At 32.9% G+C, this 27542-nt stretch overlaps 3 protein-coding genes across 6 annotated transcripts in view; 1 reads left to right on the top strand and 2 right to left on the bottom strand.

Moving 5' to 3' along the window:
- Positions 1–4520: 4520 nt before the first annotated feature.
- On the bottom strand, positions 4521–21003 carry LRP1 (LDL receptor protein 1). 2 transcript variants are annotated; one of them, XM_075728553.1, is made up of 8 exons: positions 20764–20776; positions 20168–20678; positions 17739–20101; positions 16954–17677; positions 16686–16899; positions 5704–16628; positions 5069–5639; positions 4521–5018 (listed from the first exon to the last, which is right to left on the bottom strand). In XM_075728553.1, the coding sequence occupies exons 2-8, from the start codon at positions 20286–20288 to the stop codon at positions 4664–4666; spliced, it is 15273 nt and encodes a 5090-aa protein (XP_075584668.1). In that variant the 5' UTR covers positions 20289–20678; positions 20764–20776; the 3' UTR covers positions 4521–4663. The 2 variants fall into 2 exon arrangements, with proteins under 2 accessions (XP_075584668.1, XP_046915796.2); XM_047059840.2 differs by having other exon boundaries at positions 20168–21003.
- Positions 21004–21159: 156 nt separating this feature from the next.
- Positions 21160–24224, top strand: LOC124496331 (spliceosome associated factor 3, U4/U6 recycling protein). Its single transcript, XM_047059853.2, has 2 exons — positions 21160–21471; positions 21524–24224. Exons 1-2 carry the CDS (start codon positions 21271–21273, stop codon positions 24014–24016), a joined length of 2694 nt encoding a protein of 897 aa, XP_046915809.2. The 5' UTR covers positions 21160–21270; the 3' UTR covers positions 24017–24224.
- The window catches only part of LOC124496342 (uncharacterized), a 51871-nt gene continuing 48363 nt past the window's right edge, over positions 24035–27542 (bottom strand). For all 3 annotated transcript variants that reach the window (XM_075736102.1, XM_075736104.1, XM_075736103.1), the window contains exon 4: positions 24035–27304. In XM_075736102.1, the coding sequence (XP_075592217.1) occupies positions 25698–27304 (1607 nt within the window). In that variant the 3' untranslated portion in view covers positions 24035–25697. The remainder of the gene's footprint in view (positions 27305–27542) is intronic.

Genomic DNA, 27542 nt, shown 5'->3' with positions numbered 1-27542 from the left:
AACTATACTGTACACATCTGTACACTGTAAAAACAATAGAGAAAGAGAGGTATTTCAATGAATTTAAATATTTTAGAAATAGGAAAAAAATTCTCTCTCTCTCGCTTGTGATTGTATTTGGAGCTAAAGTCCCCATAAATACTGCCATGTTGATGATGATGATGATGATGATGACGGGTGATGGATGGATGTAATTGTAAATATGTGTTATGGGCGTATGTATGTACATTGCATATGTTACTAATTTACAAAAAAAAAAAAAAAATACACAAACGTGTGAGTGTATGTTTGTATTTTATTTAGAAGTTATCACGCCTACCCACCTACGCATTTTATCATGAGAACAAAATATGACCACTGCCATTTTTATTAACTGATTAATTCAAATTTCATTCAATTTTCGTTTCCGGGCAACCCGGTCAGATGGCGTTTTTGGTTTCGTTGTTTTTGTTGATGTATCTGTGTGTGTGTGTGTGTGTGAAACGAATTCGTTGTTATGGCGCCATAAAAATTCTAAAATTATGAATTACTAGATGGATTTATTTATCATTGTTATTATAACAATAATCACATTCTAATACATAAAATAGCCCACCAACAAAGTTATAGGGAATATAATCAAAGGAAAAGATGTTTAGAAATGATTTTTTTCTGGTTTTAGATTTGAATCCATTACAATATAACAATGAAAAAAAAATCAAAAATCCATGATGGTGATATATGACTTGCATTGACCCCTGTGGTGGTATAGCAGTGTGTGTGATGTGTGAAGATATGATGGTCAATTTTTTCCATAGTTATAACTTTCTCTTTAGCATCTATAAATTGTAAAAACAACTGGAATTAGAACAAATCCGAGAGAATAGATAGTTTTGTGCACACTTACTGTTGCCGACAAATTGCTCATCACGAGTGCACACCATCCAAATTGGCTATGGTGGTCGCACGCGAGCTTAAGATTCTTTAGATTTTAGCTAGTTTTTTTTTGGAGAAAAAACAGCCAAAACGATTGAATGCAATGTGTGGCGGCAATAATCATCATAAATGATTGCTGTTGATGATGATGAAGCTATGCTGCTGCTTAATAGTAGGTTGATGATGATGATGATGAAAAAAAGACAAGAAATTGACATTATAATCAAAATATTTTGATTTGGCCGATTCTTTTCTACAATTTCAGTTCTGTTGTCGAAATTGTACAACAACAACAACAACAACAAAACCGAACTGAACTGAACTTTTTAAAGATTGAAAGAAAAAACGAGCAAAAGGAAAACTTTTTGACAGCTAGTTTGGCTTTGTGATCAACGTCGATTTACCGCCGCGAATTATGATAATAAATTATCGAAGCAAAAAAAAAATTTCTTTCAAGAATCATCTTTGTCGATAGTGTTTCTTCATTTTGATTGTTAGTTAACATGTCAAGCTCATAAAATGTATGTTGTTGTTGTTGTTGTCCTTTTTTTTCTCTTGAATGTTCAATATCACATCAGGGAGGTCTACTTTAATAATGAACCATGATGATGATGATGATGACCTGATGAATGAGAATTGTTGCGAAGAAGATAAACTCTGCCTATCCTTTTTTTCCCATTTAAAAAAAAAATAAATAAGCCGAAAAGAGAAATTCCTTATTCCATATGATTGATTTTCAATCATTCAAACTATATATTGATTAGGATTTATTTCTCTCAATGATTAATGATTCTATACACGTTATATAGTCTAACTAATGTTTTCGATTTGAATGTAAATGTGTTAAGGTGTTAATGATGACAACAAACTATAACTAATTCATTGTAGCATTTTTATATCAGCCACAATTTTCATTGATTAGATTATTAATAATCCGATAATCGATCATTCTTTTGATTTTGATAAAAGAATTGTGTATTATTTTGTGTGGCGATAAACAGATGAAAAGAAAAATCCTTATCAAAAGGTTTTTTTTTCAACCATAGAAATTCTTCTATTATCAACAGTTGCAGTACTGCTTTATTTCACCTACACAAAATTGTAGAAATTTATAGCGTTTTTAATCCTGATTTGCATCACAGTATTGAAATATAACATCGAAGCTGAACAGAACAAAAGACCACACATAGTTGGTTTATTATTGTTAGAATCCATAATTATTAATTATATGTTTTGAAACAAAACAAAAAAAATAATTAATAAAGTATCTTTGCCCGAAACGCAGACAATAATAATAATATATGGACGAAAAATAAATGATTAAATCCTGGGAGAAAATGAAAATATTTCAATGAAACAGAAAAAAAAATCTGAAATACACTGCTTCCATGACTAACAATGGCTTCTTTTTGGTTAATAATGTCCCATAATGAAAGTCAAAAAAAAAATACAATTTTCAGTCTTGATTGATTGTTCAAAAAAAATTTAATGGAGATTCATTACGATTGATGAAATGAATTGGTTTCTTCCTCATCATCATTATCATTATTATCAAAATATCAATCAAAATGAAATGTCTTGGATCGAAATAATATCTATTTTTATTCATTTTGGATTTAAATTGTCATGTACAATTTTGTGAAAATTTCAAATAATAAAACTAAGAATAAAAAAAACAATTTTTTCTTTAACAAAAAAAAAATTTATAATTTTTTCCGCAATAGGATCATTCAAGCCGATTAAAAATGTAGACTGTATGAATAATAATGTGCCAATGTGATTGAAGCATTGTCCATATGAATATAATGATAGCCGTAATCATTTTTTATCATCATGATTATCAATTCAAAAAAGCTATGAAATTGTCCTACATTTCAAAAAAAAAAACAATGTGTGCGACAAACAAATATAGAAAATGTTGCCAATTTTAGGAATGACAATAATCAAACAGGACAGGTAGACAGATAAATAAAATAATAATAACTTCTGTCCTTCAAAAAAAAGAAACAAACTCATCATAGAAAATATATGAATCGAACAAATCTATGACCTGGATATTCAATATAGTAATATTAATGATGATGATGATTATGATAAACAGATTTTATTAGGTATAAATGTGTCTGTGTGTGTCTGCGTTTGACTAGCTCTTTACTTGCCCATTTAGAATATTAATTGGAAAAATAATAATTCATCTTTTTTTCTCTCTTCATAACTTGAGCCAATGAATTTTTTTTCAGGTAATTAATTAATTAGATCATATACCTGGTAGTAGTAGTAGTAGTAGTGGTAGTGTGGCGATGGATAATTTCTTTCCATATTGCTAAATTTATCATAGATTTATCATTTTTTTTCTATTTCTAGCTTTTTTTTCATATTTAATATCACATATATTAATTGTAATAACAATTTTAATCACAATGTAAGATCAAGAGAAAACCTTGTGTGTGTGTGAGTTAGTTTTTTTTATGAAATGATAGAAATCAAAATTTAGATTATATAACAGTATATGAATTGTTTGGTTGAAAGTTGTTTTTATTGAAATTAACTAACCAAACAGACAAAATCAGTATATATAAGAAATATATGGCTAGACTCTATTATCATGCATTCCATCATCATCATCATCTTCATTGACTTGATGATTTGATTGAGACTATTAAAAAAAAAGATTAAAAGAGAGTGAAGTAAACATTCTATTGGATTTCAGTGCAAAAAAAAATTGCCGCGTCTAAATTGACTTGTTACATTTTCGCTTTTTTTTTCTCTCACTCAATCTTAAGCTTCATCTATTTGATATTTCATATATTCTATTCATAAAGGCATTATATAACTTTAGAAATTTAAAGACTTTATCGGGTAGGATTCGGTGTTTCTTTCATATTGTTGTTGATCATTTTTTTTTTTTTTTGACCATGTTGGCAACAAAAATTTTGATTGCTTCGAATCAAAAGCATATGAACAAGAAAAAAAATCATTCACATACATATTGAATACTGTTCTCACAAGTTAGATCTACATGTGTGTGTGTGTGGAGAAAAACCATAATGATTCTATTCTTACTTCAAGTCTAGTCTTAAAAAAAAAATTTCACGTCCATATATAACCATTATGAACAGGTATATATGTTAGCCAAATTTTTATTTTATTTTGATCGAAAAAGATTGAATGCAAAGCTACCTAGTCATTCATTCAGTCAGTCAGTCAGTCAGCAAGTCAGCCAGTCAAATTAATCAACAACAACCCGGATTTACATATATACGAAAATCAAGCAACAGAAAAAAAAATTGGGAAAACAACACAATGGAAAAAAAACAACAGCAACGATAAGACAAGAAGCAGAATATAATATTGGAAAGAGATGGTCTCTACACACACAATGATCAAAACAAGTGTCGGCCTCAAAGACTCTCATAAATGATGATGCTCTTATCTGGTATGTCAAGCAAAAATTCCTTATATACAGCAGTAAAATATGATGAACTGGGAACCGAATTTTTTTTTTTTTTTTATTCATCTATAATTGGATCTTGATCCTTGAACCAATATGATGATTTTATTTACTATTTGTTTGTTTGTTCAAATCAAATTAATGTTCAAGAATATTTGATGACGATAGATGCAAATTGATGGTCTCTTTATTTTTTTCGAATGAGTATTTTTATCGGAAAAAATGAAAAAAAAATATCACAAATTAAATGTATGTACAGAAAAAAATAAGAAATGATTTCTTAAATAATTTATGCTTTCAAGAATTGTCCAATAAATTTTCCGTTTCCTCTAGGCTATCGGTTTTGTTACTATCGATGATCATCTTCTTATATTCATATATTGGATTTGAAAAATTTGTATTCATGTAGTCTACAATTAATTCATCTTTATTACAATCATCATCAAGGATCTGATGTTTTTCTGATGATGTAGTTGGATTGTTACCGGTGATCAATACTTCAACCACTGAAGTTGTTGGTGTATCCGTAGTTGTTGATAATTCAGTCGGTGTCAAATTGTTCATATTAAATATCGGATTCATTATTTCAACATTTGGTACATCAATGGGAAGATTGTTTTCGAGAATACGTCGATGTTGAAATGCCAGTTCACTAAAAAAAACATGGTAATTATTTTTCAACAATTTCACAAAAAAACATACCTTTGCATCTTTCTCCTCAGAGAATACTGTAATCGAACCAAACAGAAACCAAAAAGAACAATGCCCAATAAAAAGAATACGGTATAAATAACAATATTTAAAGTTGAGTGACCAGTTGATTTGGTATATGATTCAGTTTTGGTATTCGATTTAATATTCATTATTATTGTAGATTCTGATTCTGGATTATTTTCACTGAGACCAGTAATCCGATTCTCTGTTGTTCTTTCACATCGAAATCCAGTGAATCCATAAGCACATATACATGTTGGATGATGGAGTGGAGAACTTTGATGGCAAGTACCACCGTTCAAACATTCGAGATCATTACATGTTTCTGAAATAGCTGCTGTTGCAGATGTTGATGATTCAACCGTATTATCGTTAGCTGAGTGAATTTCACAATGTGCACCGGAAAAGCCAGAATCACATTGGCAACGGAATCGAATATTTGCACCGTCAAAATTTCGAATATTATCTGCCTGAGATTTACGATCAATATAGCAGAGTCCATGGTTGTTGCAATATTGTATAGAACAAAGGTGTAATTCACAATGTTTTCCAGAAAACCCTTTAGGATAAAAAAAATATTAAAATCCTTTTATAACTTTATAAATCATATAATTAACAATTACCAGGAGGACAATGACATTTGGCTATATTTATCGAATTATTCATCAAACAATGACCATCATTTTTACAGAATAAATCGCCACATATTTCACATTGTTCACCAAAAAAACCAGACGGGCAATTACAACGAATGGAACTATCAGCATAATTGTCCAGACATTCACCATGATTGAAACAATAATCTTTGTGATCATTACAACTTTTCACTTCAATTTCACAACGATCGCCTTTCCATCCGAATGGACACATACAACGAATATGACCTGTGTTTGTTAATGTTGTTGATTGTAGACTTCTTTCCCGATAGATTGAACTCATATTAGACATATCAATATAACACATGCCATGATTTTGACAATAACCAGCACAACGAAAACGTTCACATTGTGTTCCTTCATACATAGGTGTACATTCACAATAGAGGCTATCATCGTTTGGATGATAACGACAACGGCCACCATTCAAACATGGACATTGTGTTTTGGTTAAATCTTTATTTTCTTCCGAATTTCGATCATTTGATGGTGGCATCGTCGGTACTTGAATGCATTCGGCTTCATTCTTAATTGATAATATTTTGCGGAAACCATCGGGACAAACACAAACCGCATTTTGTGGTGTTTGAGCAATGCAGAGAAAATTTCCCTGTGAACGACAAGGATTTATTTGACACGGACTAGTGAAATTTTTTTTCTGTTTCCATTCATGAACAATGACCAGGTCATTGAGTTTTGGTATATTTTGAACCAATGATGTGAATTTTTGACTACCAAATTTGTTTAATTTCAATATCTGATGATTTGGTAATGTGCTAACATAGAGATAATCTTCCCAAACATCGATACGATATGGTTTGTGCTGGAAACGATGTAAAGAATAAATCTGTCTTCGATCACTTCCATCAACACGAATAGTTTCGATAATTGATGTTTTAGGATCGGTATAATATAGGCGGCCAGCTTCAAAATCTAAAGCCAAGCCAAGTGGCCATTCAATATCATTACTAACTAATGGACGAAATGACGATCCATCCAGTTGCGCACGGCCAATCTTGATTGTACTTGTATGACTCCAATCTGACCAAAAAATGAGACAATTTTTTGGATCGACAATTAAATCATAAGGTTGTTCAAGCGGTTGAGAAGAGATCAAAGTTTTTCGCTTATCACCATCAAAAGTTGTCAGAATTATAGCCGGAAGAGATGAATCAATCCAATAAACATAACGTCCAATCCAATCAACTGCTATTCCTCGAGGATTGTTATCTATTTTGTTGACTATGGCAATTGGATCGCTTATATTTGATTTTAATGATGAGGTCGATGAACTTTTTGAAAAATGATATTCAGGATTGAAATTGAACATTTGATCCACAAAAGATATATCGATTCGATATAAACTTTTCTTGTGTGGATTAGTCCAAAAAATACTAGATATATTCGAATCATAGAAAACATCAAACGATTCAATGCGACTGATAAACGTTCGATTAAGAGATAAAGTTAGATTAAGATCCATTGGTGATGAAAATGCGAATAAATTGTACAATTCTTGAACTATATTCTTGTAAGGATTTACGATACGAAATCCGGAATCGGATGAAACCAGTAAAGCAGCTTGACGGCCATTAGCTTGACATGTGCTTAATTGGTTGACCGATGATGATGATGATGATGCTGATTTGGATGAATTATCATTATTAGCAACATTTAGCATGGATATTCGAACATAGCCTTCAGAACATGTGCACATAAAATGATGATGAAATTGTATTTCAGTATGATTAGATGAGAAAGTTCGATTTGATGATTGATGAAAGTGTTTAATCTTAGACACACAAGTCTGTGAACACAATCCAAATGGACAATTTTGTTGGTGGACATGAACAGTTTGATCTACAACATTCAAACCTTCGCAGTTCTGCTCATCTGAACCATCACCACAATCATCGATACCATTACAATGAAGGGAGATATCAATACAACGCTTATTACTTAAGCATAAGAATCGATTTCGGTGATCGGAATTAATGGCTGTGCCTAATAAACATTCATGTTTGATTTCTTCACATATTTCGGGAATTTCATCGGAGCCATCACCACAATTATCGCTGCCATCACAAAGTCGAAGTTTCGATATGCAGATTCCATTTGTACAGCGGAAACGATTCACCGGACATGCCAACCGAGAACATAGAGCAAGATCTTCATCACTTCCATCAAGACAATCTTTTTCGCCATCGCAACGCCATGGACCATATATGCATTGTTGATTGATGCATGTGAAATCTTTGGCTAAACATTTATTGCTACAATTTACTTCATCCGAACCATCCAAACAATCATGATCGCCATCGCATTTCCATTCGGGTAATATACAAATGGTACTGTTAGGACAACGAAAATGATTTTTTTCATCACATTCAAAATGGCAATCAATTTCATCGGAATAATCTGCACAGTTAGGTTCACCGTTACAACGTAATTCATTTTTGATGCATTTATAGCCTTTATCACATTGAAATTCATCATGCTGACATGTCGGCAGTGTACAATTACGTTCATCGGATCCATCACCGCAATCATCATCCCAGTCGCATCGATAAAACATTTGAATGCAATGATTGTTGTCACAATGAAAATGATATTCATCATCACAAACCAATGTTGTATTTTTATCTTCAATATTTTCACAATATAATTCATCTTGATGTGTTATGCAATCAGGTTCACCATCACATTTCCAATTATAAGGTATACAACGGCCAGAATCACAACGGAAATGTAGAGGGCCACAAGAGCGTTGAGTACAAGCTTCGTATTCATCTGATCCATCACCACAGTCATCTTCACCATCACATTCCCATTCTTTTGAGATACATTTCTTGTTGGAACATCTAAATACCGTTTTTGGACAGCCACAATTAATTTCATCTTCACCATTAGAACAGTCATTAATGCCGTCACAACGATTCGTAGATGAAATGCAATATGAAGTTATGTTGTTAAAAGTGGGACATTTGAATTGATTTGGCATACAAACATGTTGTTCACAATTTATTTCATCAGAACCATCAGCACAGTTGGAAACTCCATCACAAATCTGCTGTGGTAGAATACATTCTGGATGATTTCGACATTGAAATTGGCCAGGATTACAATGGAAAGGTGGACAATTATCTGGTTCATCCGAACCATCCAAACAATCATCTTGTGTATCACATTTCCACCAAAATGGAATACATTTGTAGGTATTGTTACAAACAAACTCAGAATATGAACAATTGCTGCGACAAGAATATTGATCTTCATTGAGAATATAATTATCTGGACATGTACAAGCACCAGATAATTTGCCTTTATGTGACTTGAGCAAACACAATGCTAAACATTTATCGGTTTGGTTGTTTTCATTGAATGAAATGCATGGATTTTTCATATTTTGTGGTAACGATGGTTGACGATCAGAATGCCAAACAACAATATCCATTGGTCGATGAAAAGTCATTTGTTGAATAAAATGTTCATATGAACAATTCAAAGCTGGACATGAGATTACTGAACTTGAATGCCAATCGGTCCAATAGAGTCGTGATTCAAAATAAGACATACCGGAAATATGTCCCGTATAACGTGTTTTTTGATTGACAATCACCAAACTATTTTGTCCGTCAAAATCAATCATGGCTATATAATCTTCACGTGTATCGGCAAAATAAAGTTTTCGACGTATGAAATCAATGGTCAAAGCATTAGGCCAACCAAGGCTTTCTTCGAGAATTATCTTTTGTTGGCTACCATCCATTGATGCACGGGCAATATTTGGTTTTTCACCCCACTCGGTCCAGAACATTAATCCTTCCAAGGGATTTAACACAATAGCACGTGGTTCTTCAAGTTGCTGTCGAATGAGAATTCGACGAAATTTGCCATCCAATTTGGAAACTTCGATCGTAGATTTACCTTTATCGCACCAATAAAGATTTCGACCAATCCAATCGACAGCGATACCATCCGGGCTTTGAAGTGTGTTTGAGTGTAAAATTTCAACTTTCGCTTTGATATTGTTTGAATTGGAAAAAACTTTTTGACCATCTTCTGTCAGATTATATGCTTTTAATTGACATGATTTTTTGATATAGGCTGATACTATCGTAATCTCTGACCAATACACACAATCGGTTTTCCAATCAAAATCCAAAGCCACGACATTGTTAAGACCACCAAGCAATATGCTTACATCTTTACGTTGACGTTGTTTATCGACAGGTTTTAATTGATAAATACCATCATGGGTATTGATCAATAAACGTGTTTCTTTTGATGATGTACTTCGACATGTGACACCATCAGAATCTAAAATATATCCATCGATACAATAACAAACATATGAACCAATTGTATTGCGACAAATTTGTGAGCAAACATTTTGTTCACATTCATTTATATCACGGCAAACACGACCACCGTCTTGAGATTCGAAACCATCGAAACAACTACAACGATATCCGATTGGCATATCTTCACATTTTTGTGCACAGACAAGATTACTTTCACATTCATTAATGTTGCATTGATTTTCATCAGAAAAATCCCCACAATCATTATCACCATTACAAATACGATCGTAATCAATACATACACCATTATTACATGTAAACTGCCTATCTTTACATCGCAATGATGATGATCCATCAATGTTTAATGTCGAAGAATTATTATTGGATGATCTAGCACAAAGTTTGGCCGCTTCATCATCACCACCGGCACAGTCTTGAATTCCATTACAAATCCATGAACGTGGTATACATTTATGTTTGATCGTGCAACGATATTCATTCGGTGAACATAGTTTTGGTTTCGATGGTGTTTGTCTTTGACAAAATTCGGCAGTCTCGTCCGATCCATCACCACAATCATCTTGGCCATCACAAAGAAATTTACTGTGGATGCATTGAAAATTATGACATTGAAATTCGTTGTGATTGCAGATTAAATGTATGATTCCATTGGCATGACTAGACACTTTAGTAACATTTGAGGAACAAAAAGTTTTATTTGGATACATCAACTCATCCGATCCATCGAAACAATCTTGTTCACCATCACATATCCATTGCCGTGGTATACATTTTCCGGTGGTTTGACAACGAAAATATCTTTCCTCTGGACAAACATTATGACGACAAAATTCAGGTAATTCATCTGAACCATCCAAACAGTCTTTGTTTCCATCGCAACTCCAAATGATTGAAATACATTCATTACTACCACAGCGCATCTGATCTTCAGAGCAAGAATCATCATCATCATCATGATTTGTGGTAGAATTTGAATCCATGATTATTGCCGTTTCTGGTGCTTCACTTGGTTGTTGATGTTTATGTTGTTGTTGTTGTTGTTGAATTAAGTGAGAAATTGATTTGTTGAAATTGGAAAAACAATTAGCTTCATCGGAATTATCCCAACAATCATTTTGACCATCACATATCCATTTTGGTGAAATACAAGCGGTCGTACGTGGACAATTGATCATTGGTTCATTGGTTTTATCATCCTTTGTGCAGTTTGGTTTAACACAATCAAATTCATCCGAACCATCCAGACATTCAGGAGCATAATTACAGCGTAGGACATCTGATATACAGATACCATTGTTGCATTTAAATTTTCCTTGCTGTCGGCAATCGCAATGTTTTTCATCACTAGCATCCGGACAGTTAATGGTACCATCACAAATTTTTGATGCCAATATACAACGATTATTTGGACATTGATGATAGTTTTGTGGACAAATCCTATTCGTACAATATAACGGATCTTCATCGGAATGATCTTGCGGACAATTGGCAACACCATCACAAGTCAATTCAAACGGTATACATAGACCCATTTTTTTGCATTCAAATTCTCCACGATCTAATGAACAAGAAGAATTTATTGAATGACAACGTCGACCATCACTGCTTATAATTCGGCCTTCAAAGCAAGAACATTCCGGCATATTAATTGTAGTCAGATTTTTTGCAACACAAATATCTTCACAGCCACCATTTGATAAAAGACATGGATCGTATGGTTGAGAAGATACATTGCAGTAATTTTCTAATGAATATTGATGGTCTGGTGAAATGACAACTAAACCCATCGGTCGTATGATGTTTCGTCTAAGGGTGACAACATCAGCACCAGAATATTTTTCACATCGAAATACTGAATGAGCTGCCCAATCGGTCCAATAGAGATGATCTTTATAAATGGCTAAACCAAATGGATGCTGAACAGTTTGTCTAAGTAACACGACACATTGAATGGCGTCAAGATCACATTTTTCAATTTTATTGAAACGTGCATCTGCCCAGTAGAAATGTTTTTCCTGTTGATCGATAACCAACGAATTGGGCATACGAATGCCATCTGTGATGATTGATTGTTGACCAAAACCAGTTACATGAGAACGTTGAATGCTTGGATTTTTAGCATTCCAATTAGTCCAATAAACAAGTTGACGACAATGATCAATAGCGATACCTCTCAATCGATCTTCTGGTGTAAGTTTGATAATTTTAACCACTAAACTTCCATTCATAGCTGGTTGTTTCGATTTAATATTGACAGATTCAGGAACAATAGTTAAATTTAGTTTAGAAACTGAAGAATCAAAATTCGAGGTCCAATAAAGAAATTTCGACACTGATTCATAGACAATTCCTTCAATTGGACCTTGTTTATCTAGGAGAATTTGATGATCAGATCCATTAAAATAACACCAACTAACTGTTCCTCGTTGAATATCAGTGTAAATAATTCTTCGTCGTTCATAGTCATAAGTAAGTCCGATAACATTTCGGATATTGGCGTGAATAATTGGACGATAGGGAGAGTTGGCGACATTTGGTTCCAGATGATCAATAAATTTAGATGAAAATGAATGTTGAGTTAAATTATAATTTAGTTCGTTCGATGGCGTTATGCGAATTGAATCAATTTGATTGATACGTGAATAAATTAAGAATGTATCATATTCTAAACAGGATCGATTATCGATGGGTGAAACATATCCATATGAACATGAACAATGATGGCCACGATCATTGCCAAGATAAAAACAAAAATCCTGACAGCCACCATTTTCACGTGCACACGTATTTTGTGGATATATTGGTCGACGATAATAAACCATAATGTCTTTGATATTGTCACCAATGTTCATGTCCAATAAAGTGACACCAGTAAGCTTGATTGACATTGTTAAATTGGCACCATTAATAAATTTATCAGTGCGAATAGCAAGAATTGAACCACCATAGAAATTTGTATCAGCCAAATATAAGAACCGATCATAAACAGCAATCGAAATCGGGCTACGAATATTACTCAACACAATGTTGGCTTTAGGTATGTTTCCGGCTGTCGGTTCTGCCAATGATAATTGCACAATAGTTTGATCGGATAAATCAGCAAAATATAATTGATTAGCTATTATGTCTACAGCTAAATCATTGATCGAATGATTTTTATCATGTGAATACAATGTTTTACGATTTGAACCGTCTAAGAGGGATCGTTCAATTCGTACAGAATCCTTATGGCCTACGTCTGACCATAGAAGAAGACCAAGACCTGGATGAACGGCCAACGATGTTGGTTTGATTATATCTTGTGAAATGATAACCAATCGGCTTTGACTTCCATTCACTTTAATCACTTCAATTAATCCATATTGTTCTTCAATCCAATAGAGATTGTATGCATTCCAATCGAGAGCAAAATCGATTAGCTTGTCAAGATTGTTTATTAAACGATGATATGATGATGTATCACGAGCAAGTCGTGAAATTGATCCTTCATCCGAATCTGCCCAAAAAAGCATTTCATTGGCTGAATCAAAATCGATCGAAGATGCCAACATGACGGACGATATTGGAGGTAATAAAGAAAATTCTTTGCTAGAATTTTTCTTTTTTTCATACTGTTGATTCAATGGTTCAGTGTCATTTATAGGAGTGATCGGTATCCCTCTTATACCCCAATTCCATGAATACATTAAGAATACTTGCTCACCGATACACTTGGTTTCATCCGAAGGATTTACTCGAAAACCGATAGTGCAAAGACATTTTCGTTTTTCCTTTGCAATCATTACGCAAAGATGTGAACATCCACCACGGGATTTTGAACATAAATTGGGACCCATACGATTCTGTGCTTCAGCATCATAAATTCGAATGCTAAATAAATCTTCAGTATCGTTTAAGAACATCTGTTGATCGCTACCGAGGTTTTTGTCCATTGTTTGTATATTTCCATCATGATGAAAAAATGCAAATAATTTAGAACCGAAAATTGTCACTGATGTCGGGAATGGGTTATCATCAAATTCGGCCATGAAAATAGTTTTAATTTCTTGTGTGTTCAATTCCATAAATTGTATAGATCGGGATCCTAAATTTACCCAATATAATCGCGAACAATTGAGGTAGAGATCTAAAATTAGACTAGTCGTTTGATTCAATAATGATGAATGTTGATTTTTACTATCTGCCAATATTAATAATTGTGTTCCGTCCATACGTGAACGAACCAATTTAGTTCTATGGATAAATTTTTTCGTTTCATTTGGTCCGATAATTTCTTCCAGCGAATAATCTGACCAATAAATCCATGCATTCAATGGATCAATTGCTAATGATTGGGGATTTTCAAAATACTTTTCCGGTATAATTTCGGTGATGAATTCGCCATCAAGATTACAGGCAAAAAGTTTTGAGATAATATGTTTATTTCGACGATTGTTAAAATCTCGCCTTGCTCGATTAGATGTATCTTCATTATCATCTTCATAGATAATTTCATATTCATCATTATAATCATCAGCTGCACCGGAAAACATTAATGGTGAATTGAATGAATCTCGATCAGGTTTAGATATAATAAATATGTTTCCCGCTATCCAATCAATTCCAAAAGTTTGAGGATGCTGAATGACAGTGTCGATTACATTTTCAATGGTTCCATTCAATAAGGAATAACGCTTAATTTCATTCGACAATAAATCCGCCCAATAAATATGTTTGGTTCGTGCCACATAATCCAACTGGATTGGATGAACAACTTTGGGAAGAGAAATAGGTGAAAGAATAAAATAATTTGGTCGAATCAAATCAATGCCTCGTACATCGTTCTGTTTTGACAGCATGAGAAAAGCATCATTGAAGATACAGTTTCGTGAATCTGGTCCCAAACGCATGGCAAGGGGACAATCACATGCGAAATTATCGCGTGCCGTACTTGATAATAGACAGAGATGCGAACATCCACCATTATCAACCATGCATCGAGTATAGTTGATCGAATTGAACTGGCGGCTAGGATGAAGAATTTTAACATCAAATGGCTGTGAAAATGTTCGAGCAATGACCTCGACTTTGGTTCCGTTCCATTTGTTGGCTCGTACCAATGAATTTGTACGCCAATCACTCCAATAGGCATAATTTTCATACAGTGACATTGCAAATGGATGAGTGAGAAAATCATTTCCAACTAGAATGTTTCGAAAATCTTTGCCGTCATAACGTACTGTACTTAACGTATCAGTTTTAGCATCAATCCAATAGATTCGTTGCAAAACAAAATCCAATGTTATCCCGTTGGGCCATGATCCTGGTTCGACTTGAATCACGATATGTTGTGCTGTACCATCCATAGAAGCTGATTCTATTCTAGGTAAACTTGAATCCCAATCCGTCCAGAACATAATAAAACGATTCGGATCTAAGGCAATAGCTCGCGGATTAGAAAGATGTTCGGTGAGAAGAGTTTTGCGAAAAGAACCATCGATATGCGCGACCTCGATTTGATGGAAATTTGAATCCACCCAGTACAAGTTATGAGCCAACCAATCGACAGCCACACCTTCGGCAAAACTTAAACTTCCTTCAACGATCGCTTCAATGTTGGTAATTGTTGATTGTACTAATTCACCACGATATAAACGATCATCAATCACATCGGACCAGAATATAAATATTTGATCAGTATCATATAGATAATCCAAAGCTATTGAATTTTTCAAGCCAGAAAGCAGGAGATTGGCTGAATTTGTTTGCAAATTAATAGAACGAATTTGATTACGATTGGAGAACAAAAGAATAGGCGATGACTGCAATGTACTTTTACAAGTGAAATTATCTTTAGGATCGAGATAATAACCATCAATACATTCACATTTATATTGTTGAATAGTTGGCGCAGAAGAATTTGATGTTGGTAGACATAATTGTGAACATACAGCCCATTGTTGACATGGATGAGCATCGGTACAGCTGACACCATCGACAGCCAATGATAGATCGGGCGGACAATAGCATATATATCCAGGATCATAAGGAACATTTTTACAATGCCCTTTGCAAATAGGATCAGAGATAAAACAGACGTCATCGGAGCATAAGTCGCCTTCATCTGATCCATCAAGGCAATCAGGATGATTGTCACAAAATTTAGAAATATCCAAACAAATTGTACGATTATTGGAGCGATCAATACAGGTGTGGTTAGGATGACGACATGATTGTGATAGAATTGATATGTTTTCTTTACAATCATATTCATCTGAACCATCGGGACAATCTTGCACACCATCACATCTGACAAGATGATTAAAACATTGCATCAATGGTAAACATTGAATTTCTCCAGATCGACAATTCAATTTTGTACAATTAAATTCATCAGAATAATCTGCGCAATCTGGTGAACCATCACAACGCGATTCCAGTGAAATACAAATTCCAGTAGTTTCACATTGAAATTCTTTTTGATGATTACATCGAAGATGTGAATGTTTCGTCAATTTAGTATAATTTAGTGAGATCATCTGTGAACAATTTTTTTCATCACTACTGTCGATACAATCAATTATACCGCTAAAAGTAGAAACCAAAAGATTAGATGATGTCGTTAAAAAAACAAAAACAACTTACTTGCATCGTAAAAACAGTGGTAAACATTTGGAATTTGAATCGCAATGAAAATGAGTTTGATTGGCATTTCGTTCCGAGCATTTATTTTGTTGTTTACAATCTAATTCATCAGAACCATCCTTACAATCATCGTCGCCATTACACATAAATTCATAAGATATGCAACGACCATTTTTGCATTGAAATTCAGTAGATGCATCACATTTCTTATAGCCTATAAAAAAATAATGATATAATATTGATATAAATCATCGTGTTTTCAACTTACTACAATTGTCTTGTTCATCGGAATGATCATCAGGCCCGCAATCAAAATCCGAATCACACACCCAATTACGTGGAATACATCTGCCGGTAATGCTGCATTTAAAAAACATTGGTCCACAGATTACTTTGGTACAATTTTCAAATTGCATTTCATCCGTTCCATCCATACAATCCTTTTGACCATCACAAACCCAATGTGGCATCACGCAACGATTTTTGTCACAACGGAGATAGTTTTCGTGACAATGCAGTTTTTCACAAATACTTCCAACGCTTGTATCTTCATCAGAACCATCAATACAATCGATATCACCATCACAAACATGACGATTATCAATACATTGTGATACGTTTCGGCATTCAAATTCTCCTTTTTTGCATAAAGAAGGTTTGGTGTAATTTTGCAACACAATACAACTTCGAGAATCTAAAGATGATAATTGAAAACCGTCAGAGCAATAACATTGAGGTTGTTGACCGATTCCCAACAAACAAAGATGTTCACATTTTGCAATGAGACAAGTATTATTCTTAGATCGTTGTCCGAAATCGATAAATTTTATATCATAAAGTGGAGGATTATCTTTGAAAACAATTTTGACCTTGTTAGGATCTAAAAGATGAAGACTTTTAATTGTCCCTTGACGATAATCAGTCCAGAAAAGATGATTACGAAAATAAGCAACACTGTATGGTGATCCAAGATCAGGTCCTGCATAAATAAGCTAATAATAAAAAGTAAACGTAAATGGAAAGAAAATTTTAACTAAAAAAATAAGTAAATACTTTGCGATTTCCCCCATCCAGATCGGCACGTTCCAGACGTTTAAAGTATGAATCACACCAATAAATGTGTTTTTGATCAATAGCCAAACCATTTGGATAGGTAAGATCTTTATTTACAATATTTGATCTTTGTTCTCCATTCATTAATGAGCGTTCAATTCTTCCAGAATTATTCGAATTAAATGACCAATCTGTCCAAAACATCCATCCATGATTATGATCGAGTACCAATGACTTAGGATGATTCAAATCATTGGATATCAATGTTCGTCTTAGTGTACTATTGTCTAGATTGACTACACAAATTGTTAACATTGCGCTATCAGTCCAATATAGATTTCTTCCGATCCAATCAACGGCCAATCCTTCACATCGAATAATACCTTTGTCTAAAAATATTGATACTTGACGTTGATGATCTTTTTCAGTATTGGACAAATTGACTACAAAACTATTGATTACATAACGTTGAATATTTGAATAGAAAACAGTCTCGGTTTCAACGTCATATTCAACAGCGACTGGTCTTGTAGATGGCATCGTTGAAATAGTTATTGGTTGGCTAGTTAAATTCTCACCAATATCTGGCGTCCATGTATCCGGTAACGAAATTACTTTGATTGAACCTGGGCTAGCACGAACATATAACAGCTTTAATCGAGAACGATCGTACAAACATTTGTTTGAGGATAAATCTAAACGATATCCACTTGAGCATTGACATTTTGCCATAGGGATTAAATTTTTTTCATATTTCACTAGACAAATGTGGTCACAGCCACCATTTCTAACGGAGCAAGGATGCAAAGTCTTTGTGATAATTGGATGATGTTGCCGATGAATGATTCGTAATTCTTTAGCAGATTTTGAAGAAAAATTCATGACAACATTCATTTCATGTTGATTAAAATTAAATACATCAACAATTACGAGAGATGATAGCAGTTCTTCGGGAAAATTCGTTTCATTTTTGGTTATTAAAAAATACAATTTCTTTTCAAAAATATCAAAGTCGATAATTCGATTTGTCAAATCACTTTTGAGTAAAATTTTTCGATTATCACCATCATACGAAATACGTTCTAATGTTTCCAAATATGAATCAAACCAGTAAATATGGTTATTTGTTTGATCCAACGATATTAAACTTGGATAAACAATACGTTGTTGAACTAAAATCTTCATATTAGTTCCGTCTAAATCGAAACGTTTCAGTAGAGCATTTGGTCCCCATTCAACGGTGAAAAGATGGCCAGGAGCATTGGTCGGATCTAATGCTAACATTTTTGGCTTATTAAGACCATGTTCAATTATATTAATGCAATATTTGAATTGAAAATCACAAACAAAAATTAATTCATTGATCGAATCCAACATATACCAATTATGTCCGATCCATTCATGGATCATTTGTCGAACGAACATTAAAGAATAAAATGGTGATTCAATTTTGAATGATTTTATTGAAAGTTTTGCATCATTCCAATCATTGCAAACAATTTGACTTAGGGTTTGATCATGATGAACCGTTTGTGATAAATCTAATCGAAAGAGTTGAATTTCATCGTAATTATGTTTTCGTACATAACAGATTGAATGAGCATCAAAATCATAATCGAAAGTTGAAATTATGGACTGATTTTGTTGTTCAAGAGAAATTTTCGATTCGACAGACGATTGTTTGGGATTTAGTATTTGAATTTCATTCTCAAAATTAATAGCCACCAACAATGGTAAAGATTCAGGATCATTGATAGCAATACATTTAGTGTTATTGACCAGTGAATAGCCTTCAATACATTTGCAATTAAAAGTATCCTTCTCATCCAAACACAATTGATCGCATTGTTCATCGTGAATACATCGATTAATTGGTACGCAATTGGTTTCATTGAATTCAAAACCATCCGGACAAAAGCATTCGGCTCCTTTTGGCAATGGTCGACAACCATGATCACATTTCAATGAATGACATAAAGTTTTATTATCTTCACAAAACTTGGCTTCATCCGAACCATCTGGACAGTCGGAAATTAAGTTGCATACATGCTCTAATTTTATACAAGTGATTAGATTAGAACAACGGAAGTAATTTCGTGCACATTGATTGCTTCGATGACAATGATAATGGTCTTCATCACTTGTATCCATCAATTGAATACCATTGGATTGGCTATTATTTTCATGTGGAATAAGGCCACAATCATCTTCACCATCACATAGCCATCCCATTGGAATACATTCACGAGAGTATTTACATTGAAACTGGCCATCAGAACATTGATGTTCATCAGAATATTCATTATTATCATCATTATCTTCTATAATAGATAAGGAAGTACGATGTATTAAATGCTCGATATCTAGTAAAATTATAAAATAAATTTGTTAAAAATCTAATTAGATGAGTTAAAATATTTTATATTTACCGCCATTTTCCATTCGATCATGATGAACTACATATTCATCACTACAGACCAGACTTAAATTAGAGATTATTTGTAATGCAAATATTATTGATGAAAGCAATTGATTTTTGGTGAAAAACATTTTCTTGTGCTTATTTTTCTGTTTAAAGAAAGAATTTATTGTGAAGAGATTGGTTTCAAATGATTGAGATTAATTTCTATTCGTTGTTGATATGTATTGTTTTGATCATTTCCATGATGATGATGAGGATATTATTTTGTTATCATTATTTGGTCGAAGAACAATCATATTCAATTGATGATAACGATGAACGAAAAAAAGAATGAACATGAACATGATTGATGGTTGCCGTTGATTGTCGATGATACTATTGGTTTATTCAGTTGACAATTATCATTGTTATCATTTCAAAAAAAAAAAATTGTGGTTTTCTTGTTTTTTTAAGCTACTGATATGATTAAATGTGAGAAAAATCAATGATTTCTTTTTCGAATAATTTCGGCATGTAAGCTGCAATAAAAACTTATATCAAAGTTGATCGAGTATTTTCCCAGCTACTTGATTCTCAGAACATATAATTTTCGATGAAACTCACCTCAATATAAAATCTTTGAGTTTCTCTCGTGAAACATGAAAATAATTTTGAAACTTGTATAACAAATGTTTGCTGCTTGATAAAACACTCAAGAATTGTTGTCATAGATTGATAAAAGCGTAAACAATGAATTCAAAAGGTAAGAAAACGAGATAAAAATGCGAGATCAGAAATTTCAATTTCGAATGCCAGAATTTCACCAAGAATCCAAAACATGGATGCAATTCTTTCGAGAGGAGGGTACTGCACAGAGAGACATTGTGTATGAAAAAACATTGAAGAACAGTGAAATATAAACATAAAAATTATCTATTTAGACCTCTGTGGGCATAATTCTGCAGAAGAATCCTCGCGGGATTCAGCTTCGGAAATCCAAAAACGAAAGCGACATCTATTGTTGGAAAAGGAAACAAATTACATCTGTATGATTCTTGACAATTACAGCCGTTCGATGTTGATGATATTATTTTGATTGTTATATTACTGCAAAATTGGAATACATTTACAATGGATTTTACCAAATTAAATGATGATGATTTATCCAACAATAGTGACGATGATTCAGAAGATCGTCATGATTTTGAAAACGAAGAAATGGCAGGTGCTCACGACGAAAGTGATGATTCGGATGACGACGATGATGATGATGATGATGATGATGATGATGAAACCTTCATTGTTGCCGAAATAAACAAACTACAAGATGAGGTAAGATCATGTGAGTTGTAATCATTTATCTAATTATTGATTTCTTATATAGCTTTCACATAATCCTTATGATTATGACAAGCATGTTAAATTGATAGAAGCAATTAGATTGATTTCAATCGATCAGGAAGATGGTCAACTAGATTGTCTACGTTCTGCGAGAGAAAAAATGAACAAAGTATATCCATTATCACCGAAACTATGGAAAGAATGGATTCAGGATGAAATTTCCATTTCGAATACACCGGAACAATGTAAAAACATTATCGATCTCTACAATCGTGCTGTCTCAGAGTATCTTGACTTCGATCTTTGGATAGATTATGCAAATTATGCTATCAAACAAAAAAACCTACTTGGAATTGTGGCCATACACGATATTCTGGATAAAGCTTTAGCTCAAATTGGCCTACATGTTACACGTGGTTCTTCCATTTGGACATTGTATAGAAATTTCGAAATGTCCTTACTTGAAGATTTTGGAGAATTAGATGAACAAAAACGACAGGAGTTATTTAAAAAACAGATGCATCGGCTATACGAACTTTATTGTAGACAAATTTCATTACCATTAGAGGGTATGGAAGAAGTTCATCTCGAATTTCTTGAATGGCTTCAAGAAGTTGAAAAAACTTTTAAACTAAATCTCAAACAGAATGATTTTTCCAAAATCGAAACTATATATAATAAAGCCTTTGAGAAATATAAACTATTGGAAGAATATGAGAATCGATTGCAGAATTCCGAACCACCACATTATGAACAATATGTTAAATATTTGGAATTTGAAAAATCTAATGATGATCTGGCTCGTACACAATGCCTTTTTGAGCGTGCTATCACCGACAATTGTCTGCAAATTGATCTTTGGTTGGATTATTTGACATATTGCGATTCCAAGTTTGTTGTCGAAGAAATTATATTACCTATATACGAACGTGCGATCCGAAATTGTTATTGGGGTGGTACTATTTGGATTCGTTACTTAGAAGCAGCGGAACGTGTTGGCCTACAGAAATCTCCCAAAGATTTACAATCACGACTAACTTTGATCTTAGAACGAGCATTGAAAAATGTTTCATTCGATTATTATCTGAGTTTATGGATGGCATATTTGTCTTTTGTTCGAAGATTGACAAATAAAATCGGTTGGAACAACAATGAAGCTGTTGAAAATCTTCGCAATTCCTTTCGATCAGCCATCGATCAATTAGAGCCATACAAAGATGGTGATTATTGTTATGAAATTTATAATCTGTACGCCAATATTGAGGCACATTTTTGTAAAAATCTAACAAATAGCCGTACAATTTGGAATGAGTTTCTGGATAAATCCACTTCATTAAAATATCAAGCAAATACATGGCTTGATTATGGCCAATTTGAATTACTATATGGTGACATTGAACATGTACGTCAAGTATTATTGAAAGGATTGAATATTTGTAAAGATCTACCAGAAAAGATTGGAGAATTGTTATTAAAAGTAGAACGAACGTATGGTAATGATATCAATGTTATTCATCAATTGAAAGTTAAATATGAGAAAATTATGAAAAAAATCAATGAGAAACGTTTACGACAGCAAAATGAATCTCAAAAGCATGTTGAATATGGTAACAAAACGAAAGCAACAACATCAAAACGAAAAGCTGATAATATGGTAAAAGATGAACATTCGGTTAATAAGAAGAAGAAAATCAACCAACAAAAAGATGAACCAATTCGCCATGGTGTTACTGTCAAAACCGATGAATCGAAACGTGATGAAACAATTTTCGTCAGTAATCTAGATTTTAATGTTGATGAAAAAGAATTGAGGGAGATTTTCTCGCAATTTGGTGAAGTTCGCGATGTTCGATTGGTTTTAAATTTCAAAGGCTTATCGAAAGGTTATGCGTATATTGAATTTGTCAATATAAATTCGGTACATAAAGCATTGAAACATGATCGAATGTTGATACGACAACGGCCGGCTTTCATAACCGAGATGGATAAACGAAAAAGTTTTCAATATGGTCGAAATAAAGAGGACAATAAATTGTTCGTCAAGAATATTCCATTAGAAATTACTGAAGAAGAACTTTTGGATAAAGTATTCTCAGAATATCGTGATTCGATTGTCACTGCTCGTTTGGTTACACGTCGTGATGGTCGATCCAGAGGCATAGCTTATATTGAAATGAAAGATTCTAAAACAGCATCAAAAGTTGTACAAGAAAAAGATGAATTCGAATTGTGTGATCGTAAATTGACAGTGGCTATTAGTGATCCAACGAAATCCTTTACTGTCGATTCTAAGGATCAAAATCAAAAAACTACAATAAAATCGATAACAGGTGAAGAATTTCGAAAGCCTGGACCAACGTCAATGGTTCCATATTCTGTACTTCGAGTGAAAACCAAACCATCCAAAGTTAAACTTCAAATTGGAAATGAACAACAACAACCACCACCACCATCATCATCGAGCCAAGAACAAGAAACTGTTGGAAAATCTGGCTTGAATAATAATCAATTTCGTTCAATGTTTCTTAAAAAATAAATACAAAAACATTGGAAATATTTTTATGAAAAAAAAACTTTATTTTTCATTTTCATATTTAGATCATTGGGGAGAATTTCCCGATAACATTTTTGTCTCTTTATCGTACACATCATAACATGTATGCACAAAAACACACATACTTGTTTTACAACATATAAAATCAAATATCTGATGATGAATATTAATAAAAAAAATTTTTTTTAAATAATGTTTCATCGATCAATGGTACATCATTGTTGTTGTGTATTTCTGTCGAATCTTGGATCATATTATGCATAGATATTCAGTGTGTGTGTGTGTATTTTTATTTTTATTATAATATTATTATGTGATTTAGTTTGTATAGAATCCAATTCGACATTCTGGATAATAATACATTTGCGTGAACGTTGATGAATAATGGTAAAAAAGTAAAGAGAAAAAAGAAAGGAAAATATAACAAGTAATAGAAACTCTGTAAGAACACAAAAAAAAATCAATCAAAATTCGTTTGGAGACGTGTGTGTGTTTATTTGTTTTCTATGAATAAAATGATCAAATAGGATAATAAGAATGAATTGACAAAATTCTTGTTCACAACATGATTGTAATTCGAGTGAGTGATTGAGTGGATTGGATGTGAATAGATAATTGTGTGCGAAATGATAATGCGTTAATTATGTTTCTACTTTGTTAAGTAATGATGTATATGATTATTATCAAGTTGAAATCAAGTTAACTGAGTGTAAAAATGTGGGCATTTTTTTTTGGAAAAAAAACTCAAGTAGTAAGAAAATGGAAAAATTCCTAGATCGATAAAGGAAAATGAAGTGAATATTTCTATTTTACTTCTAACAGAATATTTTTAATGTTTTACAATGATATAAATTCATCAAGTTAGCATTAGAGAGTGAGAGTTAGAATGAAGGGAAAAAAGAGAATGAGAGATTCATCACAGTGATTTGTTGCTGAAGAAAATTGGAAAAAAAATCTAATTGTAATGATAATAAATGAAAATTTAATCATAAAAAAAATATAATATTAGTTAGATCGAAGAATGAAAAAGCATGATCAGTGATATGAAATGTTTATTTATCATCATTATCATCATCATTTAAATCAGGAACCAAAAAAAAAAAAAATGTTTGAATTAAGTAAGTCAGCATTGAGAAGAATGATTTCAAAAAGATCAAAAATAAAATATTGAATGTGATGTGTATGTGGGTGTGTGTGTGTGTGTGCGGAATTCAATATTCAAGTATTGTTGTAATTATGCTGTTGGATACAATTAATAATTTTTTTTTGAATGTCTGTCTGGGTATTTGGAACAACAATTTTGGAATGATTTCGAATAAATGAGTGTTTTTCATCAATATATATCAATATGATGATTATGATGATCATTTTAAGTGTGTGTGTGTGAGTGTATTTTGTGCAGTCTAAGTACATTTCGTAATCATAGTTTAGAATTATTATTTTCTCGATTGTAAGTCGATTGATTAAAAAAGAAAAAATAGAGATAGATTGATAGATAGAGATATGAGATACATGCACCACAACCAAACAAATGTGCGTGGAAAAAAAATTCTGAATAGAGAATCGTCCAGTGTGTTTATATGGGAGATAGAGATGAGAAAAAAAAAACAAAAAAGATCATCAATGATCAAAATATATGGAATATATCAATGAACTAATTCAATCAAGGTGAGCATGGAATTTCATGTAGATGACTATTTTGATTATTATTGTTGTTGCTATTATTATTGTTATTAATGGCATTTGAATTCATATCATTAGACATTTTAGTGGATAATTTTTTCATCGAATGTTGACGAAGTAGATGAGTATCATTATCATCATCAATATCATTATCATTACCATCGACATTATCATTATTATGAACATCAATATCTGATGTTTCATCATCACCATCGCCGCCATCATCATCACCTACATCAACATCGTCATCATCATCATCGACTTCAATATCTTCATCATCTTCTAATCCATGAGTTTTTAATGATAATCTTCCAAATGTTGATTCATGTTTACTATTGTTATTATTATTATTATTATTATTGATATTGATATTGATATTTTTATTATTACAATTATTCTTAATCAACATCATTGATGCTGAACGGCCACCAGAACTTCGAACGGATGTTAAACATGGGCGTTTATTGCTAAGTATATTTAAATTATTATTCTGTGTGGATGATGTTAGATCCAATGGCGATGTATTATGATTATCTTCATTGCTTGAGGGTGAGAATCCGGAATCATGATCTCCAGGAATTTTTTGTGAATGACATTTAGACATTAGTTCTGAAGTTGCAGCGGCTAATGATAATTCTCTATAATCACTTAGCCTTTTAACGGATAAATCAATGGGGCCATCTTGTTCGGGTGTATCACCATAGAATTCACGTAAACCATTGGTCATTTCTTCTACAAGGTCTTTTTGGCTTGGTACCACTGTTCCGATGCTGGAATTCAGTCCAGGTTGTTGTTTAAGTACGGCTTGTTGAAGAGCTGTTGCTGTTGGATTCAAAAATTGACTGGCTGCTTGGTTTAACAGAAGTTGTTCATTTTGTAATTTTTGTAATTCTGAAAAACGCTTTCCCAGAACACTGAAAGCATTCGCTGCGTTATTGTTCTGTAAGAATAAACGAGAAACGGCTGCATTCAATGGAGATAATGGTGATATGGGTGCTAACGGTATCGTTCCCGGATTAAAACGACTGGCTAAATTATTGAATTCTTTTTGAAAATCATTGGCATTAAAAGGAAGACTATTAATAGCTTGTTGCTGTTGCTGCTGTTGAGCGGCAGCGGCTGCTGCAGCAGCCGCTGCCGGTAGATATGGATTCGTGAATGTATTGGCCATTTTGGCCGAATCAAATAATCCCGGATGGAATGGAGATGAAACAGACCTATGGCCACCTAATGATCCTTCAGAATTAGTCGTTGATGGTGAAGCGGCTAAGCGTGGTGAGATACGATGTGAATGTGAACTATTATTATTATTATTATTATTATTCTGTGCAACAGCGGCAGCTGCTGCTGCTGCCGTCAATTCATTGAAATTATTAACGACGGTTGATGTATTCCGTAATTCATTTTCTTTATATTTGGCAAGAAAATCTTTACTATCTCCAATTTTCATATCGACATCGGATGATCCATTCTTGACCTGGCCAGTTAAGCTTAGACCCTGTTCGGTCATACGATTAGACATTTCCTGTTGATCCTGTATAAGACAATGTATTTTGAACCAATTAGAACGGCGACCATAACGAGATCCTAGAAACAAATGAACAAAATAAAAAATTATATTAATATAAATTAACAAAAAGTGTGAAAAATAAATTCACCAGATGGTGATTTAGTTTCGAAAGTGGAAAAAAATTTAAAAATAAAGGAAAAAATTGGCACAATTGCAAAATTACCTAATTATTATTATGGGTATAATCATTAAAAACTAATGTACACCACCAACGCTGTATCATAATACATCGATAATACATAAACACACACATTA

This window comes from Dermatophagoides farinae, chromosome 2, assembly GCF_024713945.1.
Source record: "Dermatophagoides farinae isolate YC_2012a chromosome 2, ASM2471394v1, whole genome shotgun sequence".
In the NCBI taxonomy this organism is placed as follows: Eukaryota; Metazoa; Arthropoda; class Arachnida; order Sarcoptiformes; family Pyroglyphidae; genus Dermatophagoides; species Dermatophagoides farinae.
This window is presented reverse-complemented; position numbering and strand designations above follow the sequence as displayed.